Source organism: Oncorhynchus gorbuscha, linkage group LG06, assembly GCF_021184085.1.
Source record: "Oncorhynchus gorbuscha isolate QuinsamMale2020 ecotype Even-year linkage group LG06, OgorEven_v1.0, whole genome shotgun sequence".
Lineage (NCBI taxonomy): Eukaryota > Metazoa > Chordata > Actinopteri > Salmoniformes > Salmonidae > Oncorhynchus > Oncorhynchus gorbuscha.
Genome location: NC_060178.1, coordinates 58620546 through 58633796, shown reverse-complemented (window position 1 = coordinate 58633796; position 13251 = coordinate 58620546). Strand labels below are relative to the sequence as shown.

General features: G+C 44.7%; 1 protein-coding gene across 2 annotated transcripts in view; it reads left to right on the top strand.

Moving 5' to 3' along the window:
- The first annotated feature begins 10903 nt into the window (after positions 1-10903).
- LOC124038148 (inositol polyphosphate-5-phosphatase A-like) overlaps positions 10904-13251 on the top strand; it is a 227975-nt gene continuing 225627 nt past the window's right edge. The window contains exon 1 of one of the 2 annotated variants that reach the window (XM_046353658.1): positions 10904-11369. In XM_046353658.1, coding sequence (XP_046209614.1) covers positions 11298-11369 — 72 coding nt within the window. In that variant the 5' untranslated portion in view covers positions 10904-11297. The remainder of the gene's footprint in view (positions 11370-13251) is intronic. The other variant, XM_046353657.1, reaches the window with a different exon arrangement.

The following is a 13251-nucleotide window of genomic DNA, read 5'->3' as shown; positions in this document are numbered from 1 at the left end:
GCTACGGGTGGGTGCTGCTATTGTGACCAGTGAGCTGAGATAAGGCGGGGCTTTACCTAGCAAAAACTTATAGATGACCTGGAGTCAGTGGATTTGGCGACGAATTTGAAGCGAGGGTCTGCCAATGAGAGCATACAGGTCGCAGTGGTGGGTAGTATATGGGGCTTTGGTGACAAAACGGATGGCACTGTGATAGGCTGCATCCAATTTGCTGAGTAGAGTGTTGGAGGCTATTTTTTAAATGACATTGCCAAAGTCAAGAATCGGTAGGATAGTCAGTTTTACAAGGGTATGTTTGGCAGCATGAGTAAAGGATGCTTTGTTGCGAAATAGGAAGCCGATTCTAGATTTAATTTGGATTGGAGATGCTTAATATGAGTCTGGAAGGAGAGTTTACAGTCTAACCAGACACCTAGGTATTTGTAGATGTCCACGTATTCTAAGTCAGAACCGTCCAGAATAGTGATGCTGGACGGGTGAGCAGGTGTGGGCAGCGATCGGTTGAAGAGCATGCATTTAGTTTTACTTGTATTTAAGAGCAATTGGAGGCCACAGAAGGAGAGTTGTATGGCATTGAAGTTTGTCTGGAGGATAGTTAACAAACTGGCCAAAGAAGGGCCAGAAGTATACAGAATGGTGTCGTCTGCATAGAGGTGGATCAGAGAATCACCAGCAGCAAGAGCAACATCATTGATGTATACAGCGAAAAGAGTCGGCCCGAGAATTGAACCCTGTGGCACCCCCATAGAGACTGCCAGAGGTCCGGACAACAGGCCCTCCGATTTGACACACTGAACTCTGTCTGAGAAGTAGTTGGTGAACCAGGCGAGGCAGTCATTTGAGAAACCAAGGCTGTTGACTCTGCCGATAAGAATGTGGTGATTGACAGAGTTGAAAGCTTTGGCCAGGTCAATGATTATTGTGGATTTATCTGTAGTGACAGTGTTTCCTAGCCTCAGTGCAGTGGGCATCTGGGTGCTCTTATTCTCCATGGACTTTACAGTGTCCCAGAACTTTTTGGAGTTTGTGCTACAGGATGCAAATTTCTGTTTGAAAAAGCTAGCCTTTGCTTTCCTAACTGCCTGTGTATATTGGTTCCCAACTTCCCTGAAAAGTTGCATATCGCGGGGGCTATTCAGTGCCAATGCAGAACGCCACAGGATGTTTTTCTGCTGGTCAAGGGCAGTCAGGTCTGGAGTGAACCAATGGCTATATCTGTTCCTGGTTCTACATTTTTTGAATGGGGCATGCTTATTTAAGATTGCGAGGAAAGCACTTTTAAAGAATAACCAGGCATCCTCTACTGTTGGAATGAGGTCAATATCCTTCCAGGATACCTGAGACAGGTCGATTAGAAAGGCCTGCTCGCTAAAGTGTTTTAGGGAGCGTTTGACAGTGATGAGGGGTGGTCGTTTGACCACAGACCCATTACAGACGCAGGCAATGAGGCAGTGATCGCTGAGAAGTGTATTTGGAGGGCAGGTTGAAATGCATTGGAATAAATTACCAAACTATAAAACCAGCTAGCCAGCTATGGGTAACTGTAGCTAGCTACCTGACAGGAGTGCTAGCTAGATACGTTAGCTTACTTGGTACATTAATAGCTTTAGGTTGGTTGTTTTTAAGCTCAACTTGAAGATTTCCACCAAGGACGTTGCCTCTCCGATCATCGCTCTCCCAATGCTAAAATCAATTTATATACACTACCGTTCAAAAGTTTGGGGTCACTTAGAAATGTCCTTGTTTTTGAACGAAAAGCTATTTTTTTGTCCATTAAAATAACATCAAATTGATCAGAAATACAGTGTAGGCATTGTTAATGTTGTAAATGACTATTGTAGCTGGAAACGGCAAATGTTTATGGAATATCAATATAGGCGTACAGAGTTCCATTATCAGCAACCATCACTCCTGTGTTCCAATGGCACTTTGTGTTAGCTAATCCAAGTTTATAATTTTAAAAGGCTCATTGATCATTAGAAACCCCTTTTGAAATTATGTTAGCACAGCTGAAAACTGTTGTCCTGATAAAGAAGCAATGAAACTAGCCTTCTTTAGATTAGTTGAGTATCTGGAGCAACAGCATTTGTGGGTTTGATTACAGGTTCAAAATGGCCAGAAACAAAGCACTTTCTTCTGAAACTCGTCAGTCTATTCTTGTTCTGAGAAATGAAGGCTATTCCATGTAAGAAATTGCCAGGAAGCTGAAAATCTCGTACAACGCTGTGTACTACTCCCTTCACAGAACAGCGCAAACGGTCTCTAACCAGAATAGAAAGAGGAGTGGGAGGCCCCAGTGCACAACTGAGCAAGAGGACAAGTACATTAGAGTCCTCAGCAGGCAGCTTCCTTAAATAGTACCCGCAAAAACACAAGTCTCAACGTCAACAGTGAAGAGGCGACTCCGGGATGCTGGCCTTCTAGGCAGAGTTGCAAAGAAAAAGCCATATCTCAGACTGGCCAATAAAAATAAATGATTAAGATGGGCAAAAGAACACAGACACTGGAGAGAGGAACTCTGCCTAGAAGGCCAGCAACCTACAGTTGAAGTCGGAAGTTTACATGAACTTAGGTTGGAGTCATTAAAACTCCTTTTTCAACCACTCCAAAAATGTCTTGTTAACAAACTATAGTTTTGGCAAGTCGGTTAGGAAAACTACTGTGTGCATGACACAAGTAAGTTTTACAACAATTGTTTACAGACAGATTATTTCACTTATAATTCACTGTATCACAATTCCAGTGGGTCAGAAGTTTACTCTTATGCAGGTGAATGAGGACCCAAAAGCGACTTGGCGAAAACAGAGTCTTTAATCCAGTTTAAGGAAATAGCAATACTCCTAGACAAATCGGAGCGGTAAATAAAGCATAAAAACAATTTCACTCGTAATCACGAGAACTGACTGGAGACTCGATAATAAACTGCAGGTTGCCTCGGGAAGGCACTTGACCGTAGCAGACTCAGACACCTGCTCACCACGCAGCATCTGAGGGAAACACGACACGACAGGGCGATACAAAGACACAGCACGGTGAACAATAGACAAGGATCCGACAGGACAGAAACGGAAAACAAGGGGAGAAATAGGGACTCTAATCAGGGGAAAAGATAGGGAACAGGTGTGGGAAGACTAAATGATTGATTAGGGGAATAGGAACAGCTGGGAGCAGGAACGGAACGATAGAGAGAAGAGAGAGAGGAAGGGAGAGAGAAAAAGGGGAACGAACCTAAAAAGACCAGCAGGGGAAAACGAACAGAAGGAAAAGCAAAATGACAAGACAATATAAGACAAAACATGACAGTACCCCCCACTCACCGAGCGCCTCCTGGCGCACTCGAGAGGAATCCTGGCGGCAACGGAGGAAATCATCAATCAGTGAACGGTCCAGCACGTCCCGAGACGGAACCCAACTCCTCTCCTCAGGACCGTAACCCTCCCAATCCACTAAGTATTGGTGACCCCGTCCCCGAGAACGCATGTCCATGATCCTACGTACCTTGTAAATAGGTGCGCTCTCGACAAGGACGGGAGGGGGGAGGGAAGACGAACGGGGTGCGAAGAAAGGGCTTGACACAGGAGACATGGAAGACAGGATGGACGCGACGAAGATGTCGCGGAAGAAGCAGTCGCACAGCGACAGGATTGACGACCTGGGAGACACGGAACGGACCAATGAACCGCGGAGTCAACTTACGAGAAGCTGTCGTAAGAGGAAGGTTGCGAGTGGAAAGCCACACTCTCTGGCCGCAACAATACCTTGGACTCTTAATCCTACGTTTATTGGCGGCTCTCACAGTCTGTGCCCTATAACGGCAAAGTGCAGACCTCACCCTCCTCCAGGTGCGCTCACAACGTTGGACAAACGCTTGAGCGGAGGGAACGCTGGACTCGGCAAGCTGGGATGAGAACAGAGGAGGCTGGTAACCCAGACTACTCTGAAACGGAGATAACCCGGTAGCAGACGAAGGAAGCGAGTTGTGAGCGTATTCTGCCCAGGGAGCTGTTCTGCCCAAGACGCAGGGTTTCTGAAAGAAAGGCTGCGTAGTATGCGACCAATCGTCTGATTGGCCCTCTCTGCTTGACCGTTAGACTGGGGATGAAACCCGGAAGAGAGACTGACGGACGCACCAATCAAACGACAGAACTCCCTCCAAAACTGTGACGTGAATTGCGGACCTCTGTCTGAAACGGCGTCTAACGGGAGGCCATGAATTCTGAACACATTCTCGATAATGATTTGTGCCGTCTCCTTAGCGGAAGGAAGTTTAGCGAGGGGAATGAAATGTGCCGCCTTAGAGAACCTATCGACAACCGTAAGAATCACAGTCTTCCCCGCAGACAAAGGCAGACCGGTAATGAAGTCTAGGGCGATGTGAGACCATGGTCGAGAAGGAATGGGGAGCGGTCTGAGACGACCGGCAGGAGGAGAGTTACCTGACTTAGTCTGCGCGCAGTCCGAACAAGCAGCCACGAAACGGCGCGTGTCACGCTCCTGAGTCGGCCACCAAAGCGCTGGCGAATAGAAGCAAGAGTGCCTCGAACACCGGGATGACCAGCTAACTTGGCAGAGTGAGCCCACTGAAGAACAGCCAGACGAGTGGAAACAGGAACGAAAAGAAGGTTACTAGGACAAGCGGCGACGCAGTGTGCGTGAGTGCTTGCTTAACCTGTCTTTCAATTCCCCAGACTGTCAACCCGACAACACGCCCATAAGGAAGAATCCCCTCGGGATCAGTAGAAGCCACAGAAGAACTAAAAAGACGGGATAAGGCATCAGGCTTGGTGTTCTTGCTACCCGGACGGTAAGAAATCACAAACTCGAAACGAGCGAAAAATAACGCCCAACGAGCTTGACGAGCATTAAGTCGTTTGGCAGAACGGATGTACTCAAGGTTCTTATGGTCTGTCCAAACGACAAAAGGAACGGTCGCCCCCTCCAACCACTGTCGCCATTCGCCTAGGGCTAAGCGGATGGCGAGCAGTTCGCGGTTACCCACATCATAGTTGCGTTCAGATGGCGACAGGCGATGAGAAAAATAAGCGCAAGGATGAACCTTATCGTCAGACTGGAAGCGCTGGGATAGAATGGCTCCCACGCCTACCTCTGAAGCGTCAACCTCGACAATGAATTGTCTAGTGACGTCAGGAGTAACGAGGATAGGAGCGGACGTAAAACGTTCTTTTAGAAGATCAAAAGCTCCCTGGGCGGAACCGGACCACTTAAAACACGTCTTGACAGAAGTAAGAGCTGTGAGAGGGGCAGCAACTTGACCGAAATTACGAATGAAACGCCGATAGAAATTAGCGAAACCTAGAAAGCGCTGCAACTCGACACGTGACCTTGGAACGGGCCACTCACTGACAGCTTGGACCTTAGCGGAATCCATCTGAATGCCTTCAGCGGAAATAACGGAACCGAGAAAAGTAACGGAGGAGACATGAAAAGAGCACTTCTCAGCCTTCACGTAGAGACAATTCTCTAAAAGGCGCTGGAGAACACGTCGAACGTGCTGAACATGAATCTCGAGTGACGGTGAAAAAAAATCAGGATATCGTCAAGGTAGACAAAAACAAAGATGTTCAGCATGTCTCTCAGAACATCATTAACTAATGCCTGAAAAACAGCTGGCGCATTGGCGAGACCAAACGGCAGAACCCGGTACTCAAAATGCCCTAACGGAGTGTTAAACGCCGTTTTCCACTCGTCCCCCTCTCTGATGCGCACGAGATGGTAAGCGTTACGAAGGTCCAACTTAGTAAAGCACCTGGCTCCCTGCAGAATCTCGAAGGCTGATGACATAAGGGGAAGCGGATAACGATTCTTAACCGTTATGTCATTCAGCCCTCGATAATCCACGCAGGGGCGCAGAGTACCGTCCTTCTTCTTAACAAAAAAAAACCCCGCCCCGGCCGGAGAGGAAGAAGGCACTATGGTACCGGCGTCAAGAGACACAGACAAATAATCCTCGAGAGCCTTACGTTCGGGAGCCGACAGAGAGTATAGTCTACCCCGAGGAGGAGTGGTCCCCGGAAGGAGATCAATACAACAATCATACGACCGGTGAGGAGGAAGGGAGTTGGCTCGGGACCGACTGAAGACCGTGCGCAGATCATGATATTCCTCCGGCACTCCTGTCAAATCGCCAGGTTCCTCCTGAGAAGTGGGGACAGAAGAAATGGGAGGGATGGCAGACATTAAACACTTCACATGACAAGAAACGTTCCAGGATAGGATAGAATTACTAGACCAATTAATAGAAGGATTATGACATACTAGCCAGGGATGACCCAAAACAACAGGTGTAAAAGGTGAACGAAAAATCAAAAAAGAAATAGTCTCACTGTGGTTACCAGATACTGTGAGGGTTAAAGGTAGTGTCTCAAATCTGATACTGGGAAGATGACTACCATCTAAGGCGAACATGGGCGTAGGCTTGTCTAACTGTCTGAAAGGAATGTCATGTTTCCGAGCCCATGCTTCGTCCATGAAACAACCCTCAGCCCCAGAGTCTATCAAGGCACTGCATGTAGCACCCGAACCGGTCCAGCGTAGATGGACCGACATAGTAGTACAGGATCTAGATGGAGAGACCTGAGTAGTAGCGCTCACCAGTAGCCCTCCGCTTACTGATGAGCTCTGGCCTTTACTGGACATGAATTGACAAAATGTCCATCAAATCCGCAATAGAGGCACAGGCGGTTGGTGATCCTCCGTTCCCTCTCCTTAGTCGAGATGCGAATACCTCCCAGCTGCATGGGCTCAGTCTCTGAGCCAGAGGAGGAGATGGTTGCGATGCGGAGCAGGGAAACACCGTTGACGCGAGCTCTCTTCCACGAGCTTGGTGACGAAGATCTACCCGTCGTTCTATGCGGATGGCGAGAGCAATCAAAGAGTCCACACTGGAAGGAACCTCCCGGGAGAGAATCTCATCTTTGACCACTGCGTGGAGTCCCTCCAGAAAACGAGCGAGCAGCGCCGGCTCGTTCCAGTCACTAGAGGCAGCAAGAGTGCGAAACTCTATAGAGTAATCCGTTATGGATCGATCACCTTGGCATAGGGAAGCCAGGGCCCTAGAAGCCTCCCTACCAAAAACTGAACGGTCAAAAACCCGAATCATCTCCTCTTTAAAGTTCTGGTAATTGTTTGAACAATCAGCCCTTGCCTCCCAGATAGCTGTGCCCCACTCTCGAGCCCGGCCAGTAAGGAGTGAAATGACGTAAGCAACCCGAGCTCTCTCTCTAGAGTATGTGTTGGGTTGGAGAGAGAACACAATATCACACTGGGTGAGAAAGGAGCGGCACTCCTTGGGCTGCCCGGAGTAGCAAGGTGGGTTATTAACCCTAGGTTCCGGAGGCTCGGCAGACCAGGAAGTAACAGGTGGCACGAGACGAAGACTCTGGAACTGTCCAGAGAGGTCGGAAACCTGAGCGGCCAGGTTCTCCATGGCATGACGAGCAGCAGACAATTCCTGCTCCTGTCTGCCGAGCATGGCTCCTTGGATCTCGACGGCAGTGTTACGAGCGTCTGTAGTCGCTGGGTCCATTCTTTGGTCGGATCCTTCTGTTATGCAGGTGAATGAGGACCCAAAAGCGACTTGGCGAAAACAGAGTCTTTAATCCAGTTTAAGGAAATAGCAATACTCCTAGACAAATCGGAGCGGTAAATAAAGCATAAAAACAATTTCACTCGTAATCACGAGAACTGACTGGAGACTCGATAATAAACTGCAGGTTGCCTCGGGAAGGCACTTGACCGTAGCAGACTCAGACACCTGCTCACCACGCAGCATCTGAGGGAAACACGACACGACAGGGCGATACAAAGACACAGCACGGTGAACAATAGACAAGGATCCGACAGGACAGAAACGGAAAACAAGGGGAGAAATAGGGACTCTAATCAGGGGAAAAGATAGGGAACAGGTGTGGGAAGACTAAATGATTGATTAGGGGAATAGGAACAGCTGGGAGCAGGAACGGAACGATAGAGAGAAGAGAGAGAGGAAGGGAGAGAGAAAAAGGGGAACGAACCTAAAAAGACCAGCAGGGGGAAAACGAACAGAAGGAAAAGCAAAATGACAAGACAATATAAGACAAAACATGACATTTACATACACTAAGTTGACTGTGCCTTTAAACAACTTGGAAAATTCCAGTAAATGATGTCATGGTTTTAGAATCTTCTCATAGGGTAATTGACATCATTTGAGTCAATTGGAGGTGTACCTGTGGATGTATTTCAAGGCCTACCTTCAAACTCAGTGCCTCTTTGCTTGACATCATGGGAAAATCAGCCGAAGAACACCATCCCAACCGTGAAGCACGGGGGTGGCAGCATCATTTTGTGGGAGTGCTTTGCTGCAGGAAGGACTGGTGTATTTTACAAAATAGATGGAATCATGAGGAGGAAAATTATGTGGATATATTGAAGCAACATCAGTCAGGAAGTTAAAGCTCGGTCGCAAATGGGTCTTCCAAATAGACAATGACCCCAAACATACTTCCAATGTTGTGGCAAAATGGCTAAAGGACAACAAAATCAAGGTATTGGAGTGGTCATCACAAAGCCCTGACCTCAATCCTATAGAACATTGGTGGGCAGAACTGAAAATGTGTCTGCGAGCAAGGAGGCCTACAAACCTGACTCAGTTACACCAGCTCTGTCAGGAGGAATGGGCCAAAATTCACCCAAGTTATTGTGGGAAGCTTGTGAAAGGTTACCTGAAACATTTGACCCAAGTGAAACAATTTAAAGGCAATGCTACCAATACTAATTGAGTGTATGTAAACTTCTGAGCCACTGGGAATGTGATGAAAGAAATAAATGCTGGAATAAATCATTCTCTCTATTATTATTCTGACATTTCACATTCTTAAAATAAAGTGGTATTCCTAACTGACCTAAGAAAGGGAATTTTTACTAGGATTAAATGTCAGGAATTGTGAAAAGCTGAGTTTAAATGTAATTGGCTAAGGTGTATGTAAACTTCCAACTTCAACTGTATGTAGATATTCCTTTAAAAATCAGCCTTTTACAGCTACAATAGTCATTTACAACATTAACAATATCGACACTGTATTTCTGATCAATTGAATGTTATTTTAATGGACAATTGACTTATTTTTCTTTCAAAAACAAGGACATTTCTAAGTGACCCCAATATTTTTTTTTTAGCAAGCTAGCTTCATACTTTTTTCCGACATGCTGAAATTGCAGCCTTGTTGGTTACATTTGACACTTCACACCCACCAGAGTTTACATGTGACAACAGTTTGCATTGGATTGTTGGTAATATCAACCCCGCAAGTGACCAAAGTTGTTCAATCACACCCGCGATTTCTAAATTGAGGGCCGAGGGAGCAACGTTAGTGAATTGGACTTCCACTTAAGATGGCAATCAAACAGCATCCGGTTTCGACGGGGATTATCTCGAGGGAAAGTGGATAGCGCAAGGGCTGAGGGGGTGTTTGGACTGCAGCCACTCAATGAGAAGCAGCACTGAGCTAGCCTGCAACGTCACTTCCTGGATTAGCTCCATCTGTGCGAGTTCTGTCTCCATTAGACACCATCTGGACAGTTTTAATTTGGCTTCAATGTGCTATTGAGTCTTCACCTAAAAATGAATGGTGTCATGTGATCAGTGGCTTTGTCCATTCATATACAGTCATTGACACACACACACACTGCCAGACACAGCTGTTGACGCTGAACAATTTATGGTGATAATCTTCTTGCTCTCTTCACAAAATCTCAATGAGCCATGTATCCTTCCCCACTATCCCACAACCCCCAAAGTTGGAAACACTCCAAAACATTAAGGAACTTCCACCGTGTCCCCGTTTGTTTATCTCCCCTCCCATTTGGATCATGCCTCCACCATCTTGTCATCTCCTCACAAAATATGACCCTCCCTGATTGGTTCTTGTATGTTCTCATGTATCTAACCTCTTGCCAGCCGAGAACTATTTGAGCGAAGAGGCCAATTTGTGACCTCACTTGTTCCTCCAGACCATTAGGGGAGGTAATGGCGTGTAACAGGAAAGTCTTATTGGACTACAGCAAATCACTTTTATGTCATGGGCCATTTAGTAAGATGAAGGTTGCAAGGCCTTCACAAACGTGTTGTCTTTTAGGTACATTTTGAATAAGCATTGAGAAACCATCTTAAAACTGAATGACGATTAGAGATAAAGGCCTCTCTCTAACCACTTTGATAACTTTTGAAGAAAATAAAAAAGTCAGGTGGGCCCCACCAAATTCATACAATGAAATGGCATGGGAGGCACTGGTCTCTTAAAGAGGTAAATGTTTCTATTTCCCAGCTTGTAGATGTAGAAATGATGGTAGCCTATATACGCTACTCAATGCTATCTAGGCATATATATAAATTGGAAAACAAACAGTGTATCTATTATCAGGTCAACAATAACTACTGGTTTAGAAAAGAACATTAAAGATAGTGTAATCTGCAATAAAAATGTATGTAGGCCATTCATATCTCCTACACTGAATCAAGCACACTGCAGCTGCAACACCAATTGCTTGCAATTTCTAACAACCCCGTTTTTAGGTAAGGTGTTGACTATAGTGCTTTCATCTTGCTAATTAGCTTACCATCAGTTTTCTATCATGTAGCTTCTGTGTCACTACAGCAGGTTAGTAATAACATGTCTATGTTGTCTTTGTTATGATTGTCATGACAGAAGCTTCATACATAGGGCATTAAATTGTTTAGGTAGGACAGTTATATTCTTCCCATTTTAGGTGAATTGTTTTTATTGAGCAACAACAAGTCAAGTGGCCTATGCAAGCGCTCTGAAAGGCAATCTCTTGCTCGGCGTGTCTAGTGGTGCGTTGCCCTTTTAAAAAAGCTCCATCTTTCCATTCGCTTGGTGACGTCAGGACAGTGAAGGACTCTAGCCTATCCTCTCTAAACAATCAAGGCAATGGTCCTGACTGAGTCGCGGCTTACGAGTGAGACTTTTTCACTGCAAAAGCCAGGGAAAAACACTCCACGTTGAAATGAACCAGAGGCCAGCAGTCGCTATGGATTAAAACGGAAACTTTTACGATGGCTGTTAATGTGAAAAAGTAGGCAAAACATCAGCAGACCTTCAGCAAGCAACTAGATGCACGAGCCTTGCTAGTATGAGCGAGCAGAGCGGTCACAAACCTGGCTGCAGTATTTTCCTCTGTATTTTAACCGAATCTGCCTCCTTAAACCTTTAACGACTTGTGTTACTTTAAATTCTAAAACAGTCAAAGTCCGGTACACTTTTGATTCTGAAAGAGTTATGGCGGGGAAGGTGACAGCAGGCTCGGGAATACTGCTCGTGACAGCCAACGTTGGATCGCTCTTTGAAGATGTGAGTTGCTGCGCCTGCGACAGCTTGAAACATGGTGTCTGCTGCACTATTTCTTTGTAACTAATGTGAATGTTGTCCTCATTTGTTGGTTACAATGTATTCAACAATGCCGCTTTCAATTTGTCTTCCCTGGGCCCTCAATATGTCAGGTAGTCTTTATTATAGCGTCGTAAGTAACCTACCTTACTTCACGTATGAGCACAACCACAGCCTGGGCCTCTTTAGCCATCAAGATTGATCATGTTTGTAGCCTCTATCATTGCAGTGATTTGGGGGAAACCACGATTTGTTCATTCTGTCTTGCAGCTTGCTGTAAAATGGTAGCAGTAGTCTACCATCATGGCCTAGACTACTTGAAAACATTATTGTGACATAGCTAAGGAGTGGAGGCGGAGATTTAGCGTGCCTGTTTTGACTTTCACCTAGGGGCTTTAAATTCTCATAGAAGTCCACATTTTGTAAAAAAAAATATATATACATATTTTTAATACAGATATAGGTCTGTTTTTTGTTGTTGTTGTAAATGTTTATCCATAATACATTTTTCTCATGCATTCAGATGGGCAACATATACATTGCCTTCAGAAAGTTTTCACACCCATTTACTTTTTCCAAATTGTTACAGCCTGAATTAAAAATGTATTAAATTGATATTTTGTGTCACTGGTCTACACACAATAACCCATAATGTCAAATAATGACGTTTTTAGAAGTGTTCACAAATTAATTAAATGAAAAGCTGAGATGTCTTGGGTCTAACTATTCAACCCCTTTGTTAAGACAAACCTAAATACCTTCAGGAGTAAAATTGTGCTTAACAAATCACATAAGTGTGCAATAATATAGTATCTAACATTAGTTTTTTAATGACTACCTCATCTCTGTAGCCCACACATATAATGTATCTATAAGGTTCTTCAGTCGAGCAGTGATTTTAAAACACAGGTTTAACCACAAAGACCAGGGAGGTTTTCCAATACCTTGCAAAAAGGGCACCTATTGGTAGATGGGTAAAAATAATTAAAGCATTGAATATCCCTTTTAGCATGGTGAAGTTGTTATTAATTACACTTGGGATGGTGTATCAATACAGGCATCCTTCCTAACTCGGTTGCCGGCGAAGAAGGAAACCGGATTTCACCATGAGGCCAATAGTGACCTTGAAATAGAGTTTAATGTCTGATAGGAGAGACCTGAAAATAGATCAACAACATTATAGTTACTCCACAATAAAAATATTCCAACATATGCATCCTGTTTGCAAAAAATGTGGCAAAGAAATTAACTTGAATACAAAGCGTTATGTTTGGGGCAAATCCAACACATCGCAGAGTACCACTTCATAGGACTAGTTTATACTTGTTCAGTCTGCTTTCCAACAGACACTGGGAGACAAATCACCTTTCAGCAGGCTAATAACCTAAAACACATGGAAAAATATACACTGGGGTAAGTTACCAAGAAGACATTGAATGTTCCTGAGGGAATGTTCCTGAGTTTTGAATTAAATTGTCTTAAAAATCTTTAAAAAGACTTAAATGGCTGTCTAGCAATGATCAACAACCAACTTGACAGAGCATGAAGAATTTAAAAAATGAATAAAGTGCAAATATTGTACAATCCAGGTGTGCAAAGCTCTTGGACTTACCCAGAAAGATTCACAGCTGTAATTGCTGCCAAAGGAGATTCTAACATATTGACTCAGGAGTGTGAATACTTATGTAAATGACATTTCAGTGTTTTAATTTTCAATACATTTGCAAAAATGTATTTTTTCTCTCTCAAATTTTGTGCATAAATTTGTTTACATCCCTGTTAGTGAACATTTCGTCTTCGTCAAGTTAATCCATCTGACAGGTGTGGCATATCAAGAAGCTAAAAA